Source organism: Symsagittifera roscoffensis, chromosome 7, assembly GCF_963678635.1.
Source record: "Symsagittifera roscoffensis chromosome 7, txSymRosc1.1, whole genome shotgun sequence".
NCBI lineage: Eukaryota > Metazoa > Xenacoelomorpha > Acoela > Convolutidae > Symsagittifera > Symsagittifera roscoffensis.
In genome coordinates this window covers 4961882-4981447 of record NC_087068.1, presented here as the reverse complement: position 1 = coordinate 4981447, position 19566 = coordinate 4961882, and the positions used below count along the sequence as shown (strand labels likewise).

The window sequence follows — 19566 nt, the reverse complement described above, 5'->3', positions numbered from 1 at the left end:
CATATTTGAATTTCAGTTTTGAAAAACTAAGTTAACGTTGTCAGAATGAAATGAAATTTTGCATGGGGAACTAACTAACTTTTGTGAACATATTTGTCATTCATACCTCTCATCGTTAAATCACGCATTCAGCCATAATAACACGTGTAAGACAACAGAAAAAAAATTGAAAAGTTAAATGTGGGGGGGGGGGGGGGGGGAGGGAGGGATAGACGAGGGGAGGGGAGGGGAGGGAGTGGAAAAGAGCAAAGCGAAAAAATACGAACCCACTTTTCCAATTTAATTCATATAAAAAGTGTTCATTTTGGTAAACACTTTTGCCGCTTAGTATTGCAAGTTTATTAGCATGTATTCTCTGAGCTATAAGTGAGTATTGATTCGTTTCTTTAAGTCTCAGTGGTACAGTTGTTCATGTCAGACGTCTTGGATGCTCGATGGATGCTTGGAGGCGTCTTGGTCAAAATAAATTATAACCTAAAATATGATTTTTTTCATCTCTAGCGTTGTATCAGTACTTGCGATTAATTGCGGTTAAAATTGAAATTAGTAGCGCTTAAATAGTAATTACAAACATGTGTAGTTAGACGAACTGCAGGATGAATTAACTCTGAGGACCCCTCGGAAGGAGGGCAACGCTGGACTGCAGGACGCCTATGCCAGACTGATAGAGAAGGAGGAGTCCCTGCAGGAGTCTAATCTCCGTCTGGCTCAGGAGAACATCGAGCTCAAGTTCCAGGCAGAACAGGCCAAAGTGGAGATACCCAAACTCATGGTCAGTCTCATTAGCAGATGAAATTGCTTCATTAATTAAGTGCAGCATGATTTCTCAAAAATATGAAGTTGATAATATCTTATATAAACTACTCAGAAATGCGCGACTTTATTTGAAAAAGCTATGTCATAAAGACACAAGGGAAGTCGCACAATTTTGTGCACAGTTTACAAGATCTATTTCTTGAGCAGCATGTTATTTTGAGAGTTTTGTTATTTATACAAGCGACGCGAAGTGTATTATTACGAACAATTTTTTTTTCAACCTAAGTCGTAAATAAAAGTGCTCATTAGTGGCACTTTTGGTATATTTCAATTTCATCATACTTCAGCGTATTTAAGCATAGGTAATTTAATAGCATCTAGTGCTGGTTTATTTTTGGCTAGTATTAGGTCGTGCTTGAAAACAACCGGTGTTATGAAAATGTATGGGATGTTAATTTTTGTTTTTTTTTTGCGACCCTTTGGAAAATTTTTGAACTTTTTCATTTTTTCTCAAAAACTACTGAACCAATTTTCAAATCAATGGTGTCCTTGGAAAAATTGGCTGCTATTCTATGTGCCTGCATATTTTGCTAGTCTTTTTTCAGTTTACACCACGTTCTACGGCTTTCGAAAGTTTCAGTAGGGGGATTTTGACTTATTTGATTTTGAATTTGTTCATTTTCTCAAATGATAAATGCATAAATCTGAGACGAATGTTTAAACTAAAGAACTAATCATTGGGATCTCTCCTCCTCAAGCGGCTATTCCCTAAATTCGGAAGAAAAAGTCATGGCTTCAAATAAGCCCATTTTTTGACATTGTGGTGAATTTTTTAATTTTTTCTCAAAAACTACCTGCTAAATCGGAGAATAAGAGTTCAACCGGAAGAAAAGAAACGTGGTGTGCGAATCCTCCCTGCGCAAGCGGCTATGCCCTGCGTTTTAAAAAAATATGGCCCTAGAAAATGTACAATTTTTGAAACTTAACCTGTTTTTTGGAAACGTCTTTTTTCCTTCAAAAACTAGCCTGCTGATTCTGAGGTTGATAATTCATTGAAACTAACATCGTGCTTAGATTTTTCCTGTATTATCTGTTTCGCCTTATTTGTTTTGTAGAAAAGCCGATATGGACATCGGAAAAATCCATTTTTTGAAGTGTTTACCGTTTTTTTAAAGAAATTTCATCACTGTTCTCGAAAGCTACTCTGCATACGAGACTTTTTTTCATGCTTCAGTAGAGAAATTTTTGTGAATTTAGGAAAAACCCCAATTTTTTCAATTTTTGATCGTTTTTTGGAACCTTATTCAATTGTTTTTTCGAAAACTACCCATCCAAATCTGAGATAAAGAATTCAGTTGAAAAATCGATTAGTCGTGTTTGCTTTAAATATGCAGGTAATCCACTACTAAAGCAGAAAAATTACTAATGTTTTGCGTTAGGTCCATTTTGAAACTTTCAAAATTACGCATTTCGGTATCAGTACAAAATATGATCAAAATATTAAGACATGTGAATCTAGCATAAGCTGGTCAACTAGTTGTTCTTCCAAGCGTCCGTGGCGCGATTGCGAGGAAGTGGAAATCCTAATTAACCGGTAGGAGATCCAAATCCGGAACATTGAAATAGTTACAGTTTTTTGGTCGAATTTTTCCTGCATCGCATTGGCAATTTGTTAGAAACTGCAGCTGCTTTATTGGTGGCTAGTGTTAGTAAAATTACAAGCGGTCATGAAGCATATGTGAGAACGTGTTACTCCCAAGCCTTGCAGAAAACTTTTTCAAGGTGTCTTTTTAACTTTTTCCTTATTTCACTTTGTTTTGCCTGTTTAGAGATATTTTTTTTTGCATTTTCCTCGCTTGTGTTGCGAAGCGCAGCTTCGCCTCTGTGTCTTAATTCTGAATGAAAAGTTGATCAAATTAGCCAACGTATTTTAGCCGATGATTAGTACAAATTGGAGTTTGAAGTGATTTAAAACTGACTGTTTTGTTTCAGGGTAAAATTGAGGACCTTCAGCAACAAATCGAAGCTCTGAATTCAGAATTGTACGACAAACCTGTCAAAGAACGAAAAGTATGATTACTTCTACGCATTTGATGCTCTCAGCCATTCTAAACGTTTATTCACTGAATTATAGCTGCTGACAGTGAAATGTGGAATTTGATTTACATCAGAAAAAAGCTGCGTTATTTAATCAAAATTTAGCATTCTTATTGTGTAATTTTTTTTCTTATCATGAGTGGGTTGTTTTTCACGAACCGACTCAGGGTTTTGAAATTTAATGACAAACTGATAGTTGTTTACGGTGTTTTTATTTTTCTTAGTTTTCAGAAATGTCTGTGCTATGTTAGGTGATTGGGACAACGGGGAAGACGGTGGCTGAACTGGAGAAGACGATTGGGCTGATGAAGAGGGTGATGGAGAAGACGCAGGCGGAGAATGAGAGACTGAAGAAGAGTCCCCAGGTGGTGGCACAGTCCAAACTAGAACAGCTCCAACAGGACAACAAATCACTCAAGGTAGACGACTAGTATCTTACGACAGGAGACATGAACATGTGATATTTTCCATCACCTTTTGATGTTTTTTTCTTCTATTTTAATTGATGTTGTAAACTGCAATAAAATGTGTCAGCGTGAACAATTGAACAAACAGATTTCTACCACTTGTTTACATGCAAGTGGTAGAACAAGTTTGAAACCAGTTTGTTGAAATTTTACGAAGGGAAATTTTACGAAGGGAAATTTTACGTGGGTAATTAGAAAAGAGCTTGAACATGGACTCAAGCGCAAAAGGGCAGGAAAATGGGGAGGTTTTGTGACTGTTAATTGGACTGAAATTCATGGAGACTTGAATGATATATCTTGTAAAATTATTCAGCTGAATGGCGAAGAGATACAAATAAGCCTCAAATAAAAATTAGCAAAGTACCGTTTAGCGAGAAACCACGAGTTGTCAAACACTGGAACAGTTGAGAAAATAAAGGTTTCATCAAGTTGAAATTTTGGGGGCAATTGGGAATTAGTTATTTTTGTTGTTAAATTTTAGCATAGGTAATCAATGTCTGCATGTTTTCAACAGATTTAATTAATTTCAAATGATTTTTAGTTCGTTATTTTATCTGGTGGTGTTTCGATAAATCAATTGCTGTAGTTTGAAGTGTTTTTATTGTACTAATTTTTCTGAAGTTAGATTAATCTGACTGTGAACTCGGGGTGTGTAGAGTGAATTGGAGGAGTGTCGCAAAGTGGTGGAGAAAGACATGAACTCCAGATACGACAACCTCCAACTGGGCACTGCCAAAGTGGCGGCTGAGAACGAGAGACTCCTGTTGGAGATTCAGAAGGAGAGGGAGGAGGGCGAACAGAGTAGACTGGAGGCCACTAAGATGAGTGCGAAGAACGAACAGTTGAAAGAGGAGATAGAGAAGGTATGAACACTTCTTTATATGAACACAGGCAGTAGCGGGTTTAGGGGGGTGGTGCGGATCCCCCCCTCAGGGATTTGACCCCCTGCCGACCCAAAGGGTCCTCCCTTTGTACTATTTTGAGATACCGATTTTGGGCTGACTGATCTTGAAATTTTTTTAAAGGCGCCTTTGGCGCCAATCTATACTTATGTTGAGGGGGGAGCGCGCGCCAAAAAAACGCGATTTTCTGCTCGAAATTTTCCAAAAAGTGCTTTAAAATGCCTTTTTTGGCCTGTTTTTCAAAAATTTGCCTGCGGCGTTGAAAATTTGCTCAAATGTGAGGGTCTTTATACTGATTTGGGAGAGGACAGGAAATCAATTTGTTCGACCTAGAAAAAAGGTGGAAAACCGCCCCCGCCCCCTCCTTCGAGAAATTCCTTGATCCGCGCCTGTTATTAGGCGCAGCAAATCAAACATTTTCCCCAGTAATGCAATTGAACTGCCTAGTATCCCTCTTAGAAATATGAGACAAGTTTAGGCATAAAAACAAAACATGCAAATCTTTGAGTGGTTATTGATTGAAAAAGAAAGAGTGCTCTTAATCACGAGGACCATCTCGTCACCCTAAATTGATTTGAGCGCAAGTTTGTTTACTTGATTTGATGGTTCATTATAAACCAGCCATGCCGTCTTTTAAAAGTTTGCTCGGAACATAATTGGATTTAGTATGACCTTGGTCGCTAATTATTGAATTGTTTTGAGAGTAAAATACTTCTTACGTTTCAGCTGAAACAGACTGTTCAGAAGGTTCGTAGACGGGAGTTCCTGGACACATCCCTGAATTCAACCACTGGCACAACTTCAGGCAACAGACGCTGAAAAACCAGTGCAAAACAGAACACACAATTAGTACATTGATCCTTTAAATGTTTGTAAATCAACTTCAACTGTACATTTTATAGATATTCTGCGAATTATGTAAATAAAATTAGCGTATTCGATTATGAAAAGTGTAAATTAAATGAATTGAATTGAATTTAATACGGGTTTTAATGAACGTTTTCCTGATCATCATAGTGAATTCATCGTAGGCTATGGATGTGCAATCCATCCATTACCAGTATTTTAAAAGTTAATGGACGATAAGAAAACTCTTTCTTTGAGGTGTTTTTCCTTGTGTCTTATTTGAGCTGATTTTTTTTATTCGAGCTCGTTTTTCTATTTACCTGTTGATCCAGTTTTCTGAAATTGTGTGATATCCTGCTCGATAAAAACAGGTATTATGAAAAAGTTATTAGGATCGCAAATTTTCCAAAACTACACTCACAAATCCTAGATTTTAATTGAAATCAACTGGACGGGTCATGGGAAGTTCCACTGCTTCAGCGGTACAAAATTCTTTCACTCAGAAAGTTATGGCCATTAGAAAAGTCAAGTTTTGATTTTTGGACTGCTGTTTGAAACTTTGATGTTTCTCAAAAACTACCCCCCTCAAATCTGATATTGTGGTGTAAATGGGTAGAACGGGTTCTTGGGAGCTCCCTTGCATAAGCGGTTACGTCCAAGTTTTCTTACACGAAAAACTATGATCCTCGGAAAAACTAAATTTTTGATTTGTTGAAGCTTATTTACTTTTCTGGGAAACTACCCTCCGAAATCTGAGGCTTTGGTTTCAGTGTGACGAACGGTTTATGGTAAGCGCTCCTGCATAGGAGGTTGCACTCACGTCTTTTTACACAAAAAGTTATGATCCTCGGAAAAGTCGATTTTTGATCGTTATGAATATATTGACTTTTCTCAAAAACTACCCTCCCAAATCAACCTAAAGAAGGTGCTGAACAAATCTCCCCTGTTTAAGCGCTCATGTCCAATGCTTATAGCAAAAAAAGTTATTGGCTTCAGCAATGTCAATGTTTTGAGTTGTTTGCTTTTTGAAACTTTTGACTCTTCGAAAACAACGCAATCTGGTTTCACGGGTTTAAGCGAGGCAGCCGGCTGTGGGAAGCCTCCGTGCATTAGTTGCTACGCCTTAGTTTTATACAAAAACCAATGTCTACGGAAAAACTTCAAAGTCACAAAAGTTTTCACTTATACTTTGAGAGAGCAGCCACTAATGTTTTTCATGAAACCAAAATTTTTATTTTTTGAAATCACTTCCATCCCGCATCAGAAAATCAAAATTGAAAATTACCAAACAGGTACCTCCAGCTTTAGCTCGGCTTCTAGTTAATAGGATTAGGCTGTTTAATTTTTTTCCTACGTTTTTCAAAATTTCAAACGTTTTCCATAACTTGTCACACATAGATAATTCGCGTTTACGCTTTCAGCATTATGGATGAGTTCTTCAATGCGCGCATATTTTAGTCCATCTAGAATATGGCCATTTTGTGAATTTTCATACCCCCAAAACTTTACAAAAATAATCAGAGGTAAAAACATCTTTTTTTATTTGAACACAAAAAAAATCGATATCTTCAATGGGGTATATAACATTTCATGAAAACTATTATTTCGGTTAGCAAAAATTGACTGAAAAAATAACACCGAGCATTTATATTCCGTTTTCTTCGAAACTCTGAACAGTAACATAATAGCTGCTTATTCATATGTTTTTTCTAAAATTTATAGAATTTGTATTTGCTGAGCTATGATAATATTAACTTCAAGTTTGCTAGGAACACAAAAAGGGTCATTATAATAATTTTCTTGTTTCGTTTTTTTTCGGTTCTGAAAAACGCTTTGTTGTTTTTGTATGAGACTCCAATTCCTGTGAGTATATTATTGAATGATGCAATAATTATGGAATTTCGGTTTTCTGATCTGGGCCGCCCGTCTTCAATCTATTGATTTATCGATTTACTCAACATCCGCCAGTTTAGCAGACGATGTGCATTCATACCGAGCGAATATATGTGAAGCTCTGAGGTTCGTTCTTCTAATGAGGAAAGAAAACTTGAGTACAATAAGAGTTAAACTTGGCTATTTTGCCAGATGATTTTTAGTTGTTTTTTAGTTTCTAATTTCTAAAAAATATCTTATCGGAATTGCTTCTGCATTCTGATTGATCGAAAAATCTACTTACTTAATTTACCTAACAATCTCTCCCTCTTTCTTGAAAGTGGTAGAATGTTAAGTAGATTCATCAAATAAAAACAAAAAGCGATCAAAACCGGTCTTCTTTGATCTCAAGTCACCGCGATGAAAATCTCAACCTTATTTCAAACAAAACCCGATCATCTCGGTTTAATCAACCGCGAACTTGACTGGTCATTCAAAAACATTTCTTTATTTAATATCAATAACTAGACAGAACTAACTACTGAAATTTCTGTAATCGAAAAGGTGAATCAAAACTCGGCCTGAGCTAAGAATTTGTCCTTCAGTTTTATTTAACATTGGTAATCAAAAACCTCGTGAAAGTATAATATTCAAGAACAACCGGATTTAAACGACAAACTTTGTAATAGTACAATGCTTACTTGAACAAAAAATCCTGGCACAAAAAAATTGCGCAACTGATTTTCTTACTCATCACCTTTGCGGACCCAACTAAACTTGTTCATGGAGCTTACTCCGTTCCTCCTTCTCTTTTTACCTTCCCGTGAGTGATTGTCGATGAGTCTTTTACTTTTACTTTTACAGCTAGTATGAATACAGGTTTTAATCGAAGATTGGAACAGATTATAAAAAAATTAAAAATTTTGCTGCTTTTTGCTAATCCAACCAAAAAAATGTCTATTGCTCATTGGAGGAAGCTTGAAGTTTTCTGTGAGCTATATTATTATTATTTGGGATCGAAAAAAAACATTAAAAACATATATATTTTTTAATATAATACTAATATAATATAATACTAATATATAATACTAATATATAATATAATATAATACTAATAATAATCTCTTATTTTGCCGGAATTTTCCTATTTTCAAATTGTATCTTATGGGTTATTATTTTTGTTTCAATAAGAAAATCTCTAAAAGAGAGATCTCTTGAACACTTTGGTTCATCTGAACACAAAAATTTTACCACGAAACAAAAGTTTCACAGAGATCCTTTCATATGACTGGAAAGGTTCTCGCGGTAGATGAAAGATAATTTTTCCGAATCAATCATGAAACTAAATCAATTTGCTGATATTTTGGTGTTTATAAAAGCTTCAAATATGCATCACAAAACAATTCTAATTGGGAAGAAATGGAAAAAAAACTTATTAATATGAATTTGTTGGAAAAATTTGAAAAACGTTCTATCATTTTTCATAGGAACCAACGTCCACGAAAAGCATAAAATATAAGCAATTTAGATGCAACTTCGAAGACAAAAATGGACAAACAAAAGGGATTATAATCAATTATAATCAATTATAATGGATGTTTTTGCAAAACTAACGAAAAAGAATTTTGAATAAAAGTAATGGATTATAATCAATTATAATCGATTATAATTGTATCGAAAAATAGACGAATAAATAATCGATTATAATGGATTATAATTAATTATAATTTGATTTGAGAAAGAAGAGATTATAATCGATTATTAATTGATTAAAATCGATTGTTTCTCAATTTTAGTGAGACTGGTACTAAAATCGTAATATAATCGATTATTAACGCTTGAAACTGGATGCGGGCTAGTTTCAAAACTCAGCACTTTCCTAAAAGTCAATTCCAGCAATAAAAAAAATCGAAAATGTAATTGACGATTTTAAAAAGCTTGTTTTTTATATGGTTGCTTAGAATTTACATGGAAAGTCATATCATACCCATGCAAGACGGTCAAAACAACTAATTCTTTCTTCAGTTTATAAACTGAACTGTAAAGTTGCTGATTTTCCAACCAAACTGTTTGTTTGCTTGTAAACTTCAACAAAATAGCCTTCTAGTTTCAAAACTGGTCAGCCGGTTGGTCGGTCAAACTTGTACTGGATTTAAATGTGTATTTAAACAGTTATGTCTTCCTCTGGTGCTGCTTCAAATCGTCAACGGAACTGGAGCTCCCTGGAGTTTTTGGTTCCAGGGGTTCCGAACAATAGACTTTCACAACATTGTGCTGAAAAAAGGTGACAGTCTACATCATCTGAATCATCTTCAACTGTGGTATTTGCTTTTTGAGACTTCCTTACGCAATAAATTACTAGGCTAATTTTTCGCGGTTGTCTTTTATGTAAACAAATTTTAATAATCAAATTTGGTTGGCAATACACTAGTAAAAATATAAACAAAGTATAGTTTTTAACAATAATCATATACCAACAGATACTCGCACGATAAAAAGAAAAAATCAAATTGTAAAAATAGCCAGAAAATAATCGAATATGACCAATTTAAAACTTACTATAATTCAAACAAAATTGTTTTTTTTTTGAAAAAGTTTCCTAAAAACTATCCATTTTAATCGATTACAATGGATTTTTTCGAAAAATACTAACAAGATGTTCTATTTTCAATCGATTAAGGTCGATTATTTTTGAAACTCTCGGATACTGACAATAAAAATCCATCATTCATTAAAATCAATTTTTATCCATGGAATCTCGTTGCGAGATGGCTATAAATACACTGTGGACAAAATTAATCGCAATTTCAAGTTTTTATTTTCTAAAATGCCTGTTTTCAATGTCCATTTTGGGCAAAATTTACTTGGAAATTCAAAAAAAAATATGTAGGCCGTGAGCAAATAATAAAAGCGACCCTCTATGAAGTTATTTTAGGTTTATTTAGTTTGGTTTGTTTTGGTTCTTGAAATTTCATTTAATATTGATTTAACAGCGAACTGTTTTGATATGTCAAAAATTTCCTCACAATTTTTTCGAAAATTTTTCATCCAATTCCTCTACAAAACAATGTGGTGAATATCGAACGGTTTTCAAGAGTTTGGTTTTTCAGCTGAATTTCTTATGAAAACATTGTTTTCGTATATATATTTCTCATTAACGGGCGTATTTTTTGTTGTGATTTTGTTGATCAACTTTTCTTTTTTGATGCATTTGATGCCTTTGGGACGCTTTTATAGATGTTAAAAATTGTTTTAGGTTCTCTAGAAGTTATTTTTTGGGACATTTTTCAACTTTGCTGTGTTTTTTTTTGAGTTTTGGTTATTCAATTTAATCATAGCTTCAAGCAAGCAACAGATAGGACCTTTTCTTATCCTCAAGTTTACCTGTAGGACCTTCAAGTTGCTTGGTTGTATTATCTCAAACAAAGTTTTTGAATTCAATCAGGAATTTTTGTTTATTTGACCGAGTTTTTTTTCATGTTGTTTCTATCTAGTTGTTTTGAGAGAGAAAAGAAGGAATTTGTGAATCCTTCTCAAGTTTTATGTAATTGATTTCTAAAAAAATGAAATAAATTTTTTCTTCTTCACTTAGCCTACGGTTTCTTCAATACAATTATTATTTTTTGAAGTTCTCGTTTGAGACCTTTTTTTTCGAAGTTTGGCATTTCACTTGATTCACCTCTGTGTCAATTTAGATTATAAAAACTTACCAATAGTATCCGGGTCTGAATTTGCCAATTTTATCATCTGCTCTAGTTTTTAATCCTTGTGAAAAAGTGAGAAAAGACAAGTTCAGTAAAAATTTCACACTCATTATTTCATTTTTCTCGTTGAGATTGTTTGACGTCGCATGAACAATTTTTGTCCTCTGGTTATTCGAGAAAGGGTTCACTATGATGCGACACTTAGTGCAGATGAAAAAAATTGGCATTTTCAGACCCGGGTAGTATTAGTTCGTCTTTAAAACCAAACTTCATAGAGGGTAGCTCTGATCATTCGCTCATGGCCTGTAAGTTTTTTGTTTAGATTTTGAAATATTGTTTTTGAAAATCGAAATTGAAAACATGCGTTTTAGAGAGTAAAAACCTAAATTGCATTTAAATTTGTCCTCTAATGTTTTATATAAAAGTTAATCAGCCGGTCACCATTATAGAACTCATGGGTAGATTTCCCTTGTGATGAATAGTTTGGATTTGTAGGCCGATGATTAATTATGGGCATTACTTATGAATCTTAACGCTGCTAACAAAGGGCGAATTAGTAGTAACTGAGCAGCAGCTATATAACGCATCGAGAATTTTTGTGTTCAAATGGAGACACGCACTGTCGAGATTTGAACAATATTCGAGATACAAAATTAACTGTTGCTTATCTGGTCTGAAACACCAGTGAACAAATTGAACAAAACACACAAATTTGAAATTTTTTCACGCTAACATGCACTTTTTTCTAAATTGTATTGATTGTTTATTCTCGGAAAGATATTGCACCAGTCTTTCAAACATTGCACGAGCTTATCAAATATTTCACTAATGTTTCAAATATTGCACTAGCATTTCAAGTTTTGCATTCGTTTTTCAAATATTGCACTACTATCTCGAATAATGCACTAATTTTTTAAAATATAATATCGAAACGTACTGAAAAACTAACACAAGTGTTTTAAGAGAAATTTACAAAACTATGTATATTTAATTGTTGATGAAAAATCACTGTATAAATTTTTTTCAAAAACGCAAGAGAATCTTCACACCGTAGAATAATGCACTAATTTTTCAAATAAAAACAACGAAAAATAAAAATTGAGTTGGCATTCAAGATAATCCAAGTTTCAAGTGTTGTTCATTTGAAAACTTTAGTATTAAAATTGACGAGACTCAACATGAAAGCCGAAAATGAATGTCACTAAAAATAGAAGGTCAATGTTTTAAAACCATGTTTCGAATTTATTAGAACGTTTTTGCTTCAGCATTTTCTACTGCCTTCTTGGCTTTCAATCAAATCAGAATTTCAGCAAAAGAGTTTCACGACCTGAAGATTACGGGAGATTCAGACAGTTGATACTTCCTATCTACGAGGCCTACAACTTTTTCACTTTCAGTAACACATTAGGTGAGTTGTTTCTGAATCATTTGGTCAAAAATTGTCTGCGTCCATATTTTGTAAGTTTATTTTGTTCATTTGTCCAATTGGTATTACAAAAAAATATATCAACTCTGGCAACATCAATCTACACACAAATTTGATGAAAAAAAAACAATTTTCTTCAAAATGATTGAACTTTTGTTAAGATTCTGAATCAAAAAGTTATAAACTGAAAACAAGACTACTCGTTGCTTCAAAACCACTGTTTTCTTAAACAGTTTTGACCAAATTTTTTTGGTATGATCAAAAATTTCAAAAGTTTTCTGGAAAACAAAAAGAAAACTCAATAAAATTGTTGTCACTATGATAAATACGAACTGATACAAGTTTTTGAAAATAGTTAGCTTGACTTGGTAAATGTGATCTGATTCAGGGCATCAAAAAAATTTGCGTCAAAAACTCACTGAGGAAAAAAAGAAAGAGATAAAAGAGATAGAGAGAATGAATGTGTAAGAGAGAGAGAGAGAGAGAGAGAGAGAGAGAGGGAGTGGGTAGAGAAGAGAGAGATAGAGGAAGAGAATGATAGTGAGTGAGTGAGTGAGAGATAGAAGCGAATGAATGAGTAAGAGAGAGAGAGAGAGAGAGAGAGAGGAGAGAGAGAGATAGAGATTGAATGAGTGAGTGAGTGAGAAAGAGAGAGGGGGGATTGAAGAGAAATAAGAGAAAGAGAGAAAGAGAAAAAGCCAGAAGCTATATTACGATGCTAGACGCTAGTTATATCTTTTTTTTTTCTATTGCTTACAGAGGAACAAATCCAAAAAAAACTTAAAAGGTAAAATCATTTTCTTTTCATTGAAAATTACCAAAAACAGTTAGTATTGAAAAAGTTTACTTATGCCTTTGAACAATCAGGGCTTTGCTTTAAAATTAGCAGGTATATTACATTCATTTTTAAAGCTCCCTACTGCGGCATTTTTGCTTGTGTTTGCTTAATGCAAAAATCATGAATTGAAACATATCATCAGATTTGATGAAGGGTTGTAAAAATGAGACGCAAAATTCTACACTTTTTTTTAAAAAACTTTTTGTTCAATTGTTCAATTGGTATTATAAAATTATACAACAACGCTAGCAAGTCTTGTACACACAATTTTGAAGTAAAAATTTTCTTCAATATGATTGAGTTTTTATTAAAACTATGAGTCAAAAAATTAAAAATTGAAAAGAAGACAGTGTGTTACGAATGTTTTACCAATCAAACTGGGCCAAATCTTTTCTGTTTTTGATCAAAGATTTCAAATGCTACCAACAAATTGATACTATTCGAAACTAGAAACAAGTTTTTGAAATTAGTTTGCTTGACTCGACTAACGATTGTAATTTTGATCTAAATTTTGAAGTAAAAATTTTCTTCAATATGATTGAGTTTTTATTAAAACTATGATTCAAAAAATTAAAAATTGAAAAGAAGACAGTTTGTTACGAATGTTTTACCAATCAAACTGGGCCAAATCTTTTCTGTTTTTGATCAAAGATTTAAAATGCTAACAACAAATTGATAATATTCGAAACTAGAAACAAGTTTTTGAAACTAGTTTGCTTGACTCGACTAACGATTGTAACAAACTTACTAGGCAGAAATATTAACTTTTAAATATAAAAGCTGTAAAACCGAGGATAGAGAGAAATAGAATGAGAGAGTGAGCAAATAGAGATGGAGAGAGATAGAGTCATTAGAGAGAGAGAGAGAGAGAGAGAGAGAGGAGAGAAAGATGAGAGAGAGCTAGATGTTGCAATACGTTGCTAGACGCCAGTTACCTTTTTCTTTTTTTTTTCTATATCTTTTTCTATAGTTTTTATATATTTTTTTGCTTGTGATGGAATAATTTCAAAAACTTAATTAGAAAGAAAAACATTTTTTTTTTCATTATCTTTGAACTTCTTTCAAAGTTTTTTTTGACAACCTCGACTTATGCTTTTGACCCTAAGAAAATTTGGATCAATCGGGGTTTTGCTTTGAAAATGCAGTTTTGTTAAATACCATTTTAAAGCTTTCTGCTGCGGCATTTTTGGTTGTATTTGCTAAAAGCAAAATCATGATTTAAATCACTTCATTAGAATTGTTGTATGGTTATGCGATTGAGAATAAGCATAACACTAAGAAACAGTTTATAGAAAATAAATTGTTTTGTTTTTCTGGTAGATACAAACAATGATTTTTTCAATTCACCTTGTGCATTTTTCCAAAAAACTTATAAACGCACTGGCAAAAAAAAACCCACGCAATACTGAAAGAACAATTTGCTTCAAATTCAGTAAATTTTGTTAAAACTACAAATAAAAAAATGAAACTGAAAAGAGACTGCTCGTTGGGTCAAAACTGCTGTTTTACTAAGCAACTTGCGCCAAAAGGTTTCGGTTTCTGAACAAGGGTTTCAAAAATTTTTTTGAAAAAAAAGAAACCTCAAGATTATTGTTCGTTACTGTGCTAAACTCAGAGCGATTCATTTCAAAATTTAAAATAAAAATTAGTTGGACTCAATTAAATCCCGGAACAATCAAGGTTTTGCTTTGAAACGAGCAGTTTTGGTACATTTTTCTTGAAGCTCCCTGCAGCAATTTTCTTGCTTGTGCTTGCTTAACGCAAAAGTACTGAATAGACTCAAATCAATAGATTCGAAGACATACTATTACACCAATGAAAAACAACTTTAAAAAAACAATTCAAGTTGCTTTTCTGAAATTAATTTCCTATGATTTTATAAATATTTTTGGTTTAACTGTCCGCTTGGTATTATAAAAGTGTATAACAACACTGGCAAAATCAAAATACACACAATTTTGAAATAACACTGTTCTTTAAAGTGTCTGATTTTTGGTTTAAAATATGAATCAAAAGGTGATAAACTGAGAAAGTACGACTGCTCGTTGCGTCAAAACGACTTTTTACTTATCAAATTGGGTCAAATATTTTGTTTCTGATCATTGATTTCAAAAATGTTCTTGAAAAATGAAGTATCAAGTACATTTTAAATACGAAACGATGCCAACCGGAATTAAAAATGAAAATGTAAAATAAGTCTGCTTGACTCGAATAATTATGGTAATTATTATCTGAATCAAGACATCAAAAATGTTTGCTTTAAAAAAAACTTTGCTTGAAAAAGAAACAACTGACAACTGAATAAAAAAATTGTTTTTTTGAAGGCCATAACTTAAAAGAAATTAAAATTGTGAGGAAAAAAACATGAAAATAGAATGATTGAATGAGTGGGAGAGAGAAGGAGGGAGTGCAGAGAGAAGACAGAGAGAGAGGGAGAAAGATAGCGACAAATAGCGATAGAGAGAGAGAGGAGAGTTAAATAAACGCTATATTACAATGCTAGGCGCTAGTTTTATATCTTGTGTTTTTTTTCTATTGCTCTAATTCAAAAAATAATTAAAAGAAAAAGTTATTTTCTTTTCGTTTTTTTTGAAACTTAGGTAAAAAGTTCTGAACTAAATGAATTTGCTTCAAATCAGTTGCATTTTTATCAAAAATATGAGTCAAAAAATTATTAACTGAAAACAAGACTGCTTGTTGCGTCAAAACTGCTGTTTTACTAATCTAGTTGGATCAAATCACCTCGTTTTTTGATCAAAGTTTTCAAAAAATTTCTTGTACAAAACAAAAATCGAAAACATTGTTTTTCATTTTGCCAAACACAAAATGTTATGCTTCGAAACTAAAAACAAGTTTTTGAAAGTGATTTTTGACTGTGCTAATTATTGTAATTTTCATCTAAAATAAGGCATCAACAACATTTGATAAAAAAACTTAGCTAAAAGGCTTGTATGAAAAAGATTATACCAAGCAGAAAATTTTTTGTAAAGACCGATACATAAACATTATTAAGATTAGGAGAGAGAATTAGAATGAGAGAGTGAGTGAAATATATATAGTTATATATAGAGTGGCTAGAGAGAGATTGGAGAGAAAGATGAGAAAGAGCTAGATGTTGTAAGACATTGCTATTCGCTAGTTAAATCTTTTTCTTTCATTTCCTATAGCTTTTTTTATAGCTTTTTCGAAAAATTAATAAATAAGAGAAAACAGTTTTTTCTTTTTGTTTTTGAATTTCCTATGAATTTTTCTGACAACCTTGACTTTGCTTTTGACCTTAAGGAATATTTGGATCAATCAGAGAAAGATACAAACTATGATTTTTTAATTATTTTTTTTGCATCAAAATTTATTTGCATCAAAATTTCTGGCTCACTGTATCCAAATGTTTTTTTTTACGGATCACATTGGGTCAAATAATTTGTTTTCTGATCATTGATTTTAAAAGTTTTCATGAAAAAACGAGGCGTCAAGAAAATTGTTTTTTTTGCTATGTTAAATGCAAAACGATACCTTTCGGAAACAAGAATCAAATTGTAAAATAAGTCTGCTTGACTTGAATAATTATGGTACTGCAGCTTTTTTCTATTGCTTGCAGAGGAAGAAATAAAAAATAATGATAAGAAGGTATAATTCTCATTTTTTTGAAACTTAAATAAAAAGTTCTGAAACAAAATTTTGCTCTAAATTTTACGAATTTTTGTTAATGTTTCATGGTTGAAAAAACGACTCATGTCTTGAACCTTAAGGGAAACTCGGAACAATCAGGGTTTTGTTTTAAGATGAGCAGTTTTGTTAAATTGCATTTTAAAGCTCTCTGATGTGGCTTTCTGCTTGTGTTTGCCCCTTGCAAAAATTGAAACAGATCATTAGATTTGATGAAGGATTGTTAAATTGAGACACAACATACTACCAAAACAACAATTGGTAGAAAATAAATGGAAAAATATTGTGTTTCTGGAAGATAGAAACTAAGATTTTTTTTAAGTTTATTTTGTTCATTTGTCCAATTGGTATTACAAATATAAATATATATCAATTCTGGCAAAATCAATCTACACACAACTTTGAAGAAAAAAAAACAATTTTCTTCGAAATGATTGAAATTTTGTTAAGATTCTGAATCAAAAAGTTATAAATTGAAAACAAGACTGCTCGTTGCTTCAAAAACAAAAAAAAGCCAACAAAATTGTTGTCACTATGATAAATACGAACTGATACAAGTTTTTAAAAATATTTAGCTTGACTTGGTAAATGTGATCGGATTCAGGGCATCAAAACCATTTGCGTCAAAAAACTCAGTGAGGAAAAAGAGAAAGAGATAAAAGAGATAGCGAGAATGAATGAGTAAGAGAGAGAGAGAGAGAGAGAGAGAGGGGGGGATTGGGTAGAGAAGAGAGAGATAGAGGAAAACAACGATAGTGAGTGAGTGAGTGAGAGATAGAGGCGAATGAATGAGTAAGAGAGAGAGAGAGAGAGAGAGAGAGAGAGAGAGAGGAGAGTGAGAGAGAGGAGAGAGGAGAGAGGAGAGAGAAGAGAGAAGAGAGAAGAGAGAGAGAGAGAGAGAGAGAGAGAGACAGGAGAAGAGAGAGAGGGAGAGAGAGAGAGAGGGAGAGAGAGAGAGAGAGAGGGAGAGAGGTGAAGAGAGAGGAGAGAGGACAAAAAGGAGAACGAGAGGAGAGAGATAAAAGAGATAACAGAGAGGGAGAGAGAGATAGAGTGAGTGGGTGAAAGAAAGAGAGAAAGGAAAAGGAGGAAAGAGAGCGACAGGGGAGACACAGAGAGAGAGAGAGAGAGAGAGAGAGAGAACGAGCAAGCAAGCGAGCGAAAGAAGACACACAAAAACTAAGTTTTAATTAATGAAGTTTGTCTTTCAACCAGGTAGTTGCTGTAAACACCAAGTGCTCATGTATTGGCGCTATGGCACGAGGAAGGGTCTGTCGCCAGAAGGCTACTTGAAGAAGCTGACGGATATAACAGACGGAGGCAGACAACTCAATTGGATCAAGGTCCGATTTTACAGTTCTCCCATTATAGCCTCCCTGAAAACTATCGACCCCCAAATGTCAGAAAAAGCAATGCACTGAAGTATTTATTGTTGATATAAATAGAAGTATGAATAGAAGGGGGTAGCGCGCCACGAAAAAACTCATTTATAAAATCATTAAAAAGCTCATCAATTTTACTGTTGGCTCGTTTTCCCAAAAATGTGCCCAGAGTTTTAGCCTAAAATGAGAACTGGGTATTTGGCGTTTCAGAAATAAGAGAGAGGAAAAAACTTAAATGGTCAACTTATAAAGGTCAATTGATAAAATTTCCCCAAAAATCCGCACGACTTTTTATTTCGAAATCCGAAATTTGTTGGAACACTAACCCTTTAAATCAGCCCTTGTATTGGTTTTCTTTTGTTTCTCTAGGCCAATTATAATGAGACGATTTGTCTGAATGTCATCAGCCAATTGGGATTTGGACATGGCTTTCTACGAATTGAGGGTAACTTCAAAAGACATTCAGACTTCCTTCTGCTGCTACAGGAAGGCAAACAGACGCATATGTTTTCACCCAATAATGTAACAAAAGTCATAACCTTCTTCTGGTTCAAGTTTAACGTCATATGCAGGGCAAGACCCTGGATGTGCTACACTTAGACAATAAAGAAATTGTTTTATTTTTTTCCTCGCCACTTGGTTTTCAGATTCTGTCTTAGCTGAGTTTTAGCTGAAAAAAAACTTGATGGTATTTTCAGCGGTTATCAGTTTGAATGAATGAATTATTTAATGACTATAAATAATCAAATGGTTATTAAATCTCAAGGATAGAACTCACTGGCCATAAAAACTCCAGGAGTCATTTTGTTTGCCAAAACCGTGAGACGACACTTCGTAACAGGCGACAATTCGTAACTGTAGATTAAGCTGGGAACACTGATTACCTTCAATAGTCCTCTCGTGCCGGATATAAGCGCAGCGGAGCGAGCGTATTCTATTTGCCAATGCCTTGTTACGAATTGTCGCTTGTTACGAACTGCCGCCTGTTACAAATTGTCGCCTGTTACCAATTGTCGCCCTACCAAAGCGTTTATAAATCAGGTTGAGAAAAAACCCACTTATGAAACAGTTTCGAAGTCGCTCAGAACTATTTGTACTTGATTGCACTTCTTGGTTTGTGTCTACACAATGTGATGGTTTTTGTGATGCTTTTTCATTTCTTTGTTCATTTATCTGACATTTTTGTCATTTCATGTTTTTGGTCATTTCATATTTCTGGAAGAAACAAGTTTATCGAAAAAAAAATTCAGCACTAAACCAGATACTGAAATGTGCCAAACAGTTGGACACAACTAAATAATTAATTTGGAGGCCATCAGTTCTTATCTTAGATAACGAGAATGAGTTTGCCTACAGTTAATTAAAAGTAAACTGATCAATGGTGATTTTATAAACTACTTCTAAAAAAAAGGAAAAAATTAAGTCAAAAGTTATCTACATGTCGTGTTTTTTCAATATTTAACATCAAAAGTGGAGATTTGGCCTTTGCCCTAGAAAGGGCCCAACTAAATTTGATGGTACATGTTTGATATTTTTTAGAATAGATTGTACTGATTTCTGGTGAAATGCCGAATTTTCATATTTTTCAAACATTGGTTTGTACAGTAATA

General features: G+C 33.5%; 2 protein-coding genes across 4 annotated transcripts in view; both read left to right on the top strand.

Annotated features, from left to right (window-relative positions):
- Positions 1–5198, top strand: part of LOC134851744 (centrosomal protein of 290 kDa-like) — a 495955-nt gene extending 490757 nt beyond the window's left edge. For both annotated transcript variants that reach the window (XM_063867962.1, XM_063867963.1), the window contains exons 32-36: positions 581–772; positions 2749–2826; positions 3105–3272; positions 3977–4183; positions 4949–5198. In XM_063867962.1, the coding sequence (XP_063724032.1) occupies positions 581–772; positions 2749–2826; positions 3105–3272; positions 3977–4183; positions 4949–5041 (738 nt within the window). In that variant the 3' untranslated portion in view covers positions 5042–5198. The remainder of the gene's footprint in view (positions 1–580; positions 773–2748; positions 2827–3104; positions 3273–3976; positions 4184–4948) is intronic.
- Positions 5199–9046: 3848 nt separating this feature from the next.
- On the top strand, positions 9047–18851 carry LOC134851816 (uncharacterized). 2 transcript variants are annotated; one of them, XM_063868067.1, is made up of 4 exons: positions 9047–9224; positions 11955–12052; positions 17790–17917; positions 18326–18851. In XM_063868067.1, the coding sequence occupies exons 1-4, from the start codon at positions 9115–9117 to the stop codon at positions 18554–18556; spliced, it is 567 nt and encodes a 188-aa protein (XP_063724137.1). In that variant the 5' UTR covers positions 9047–9114; the 3' UTR covers positions 18557–18851. The 2 variants fall into 2 exon arrangements, with proteins under 2 accessions (XP_063724137.1, XP_063724136.1); XM_063868066.1 differs by having other exon boundaries at positions 11910–12052.
- The last annotated feature ends 715 nt before the right edge of the window (positions 18852–19566 follow it).

Coding starts and splice junctions, on each gene's coding strand:
- LOC134851816 (XM_063868066.1), top strand. CDS start 9,115: ATGTCTTCCTCTGGTGCTGCTTCAAATCGTCAACGGAACTGGAGCTCC. Junction 12,053..17,789: donor CACTTTCAGTAACACATTAG/GTGAGTTGTTTC, acceptor TCTTTCAACCAG/GTAGTTGCTGTAAACACCAA. Junction 17,918..18,325: donor GACAACTCAATTGGATCAAG/GTCCGATTTTAC, acceptor TTGTTTCTCTAG/GCCAATTATAATGAGACGAT.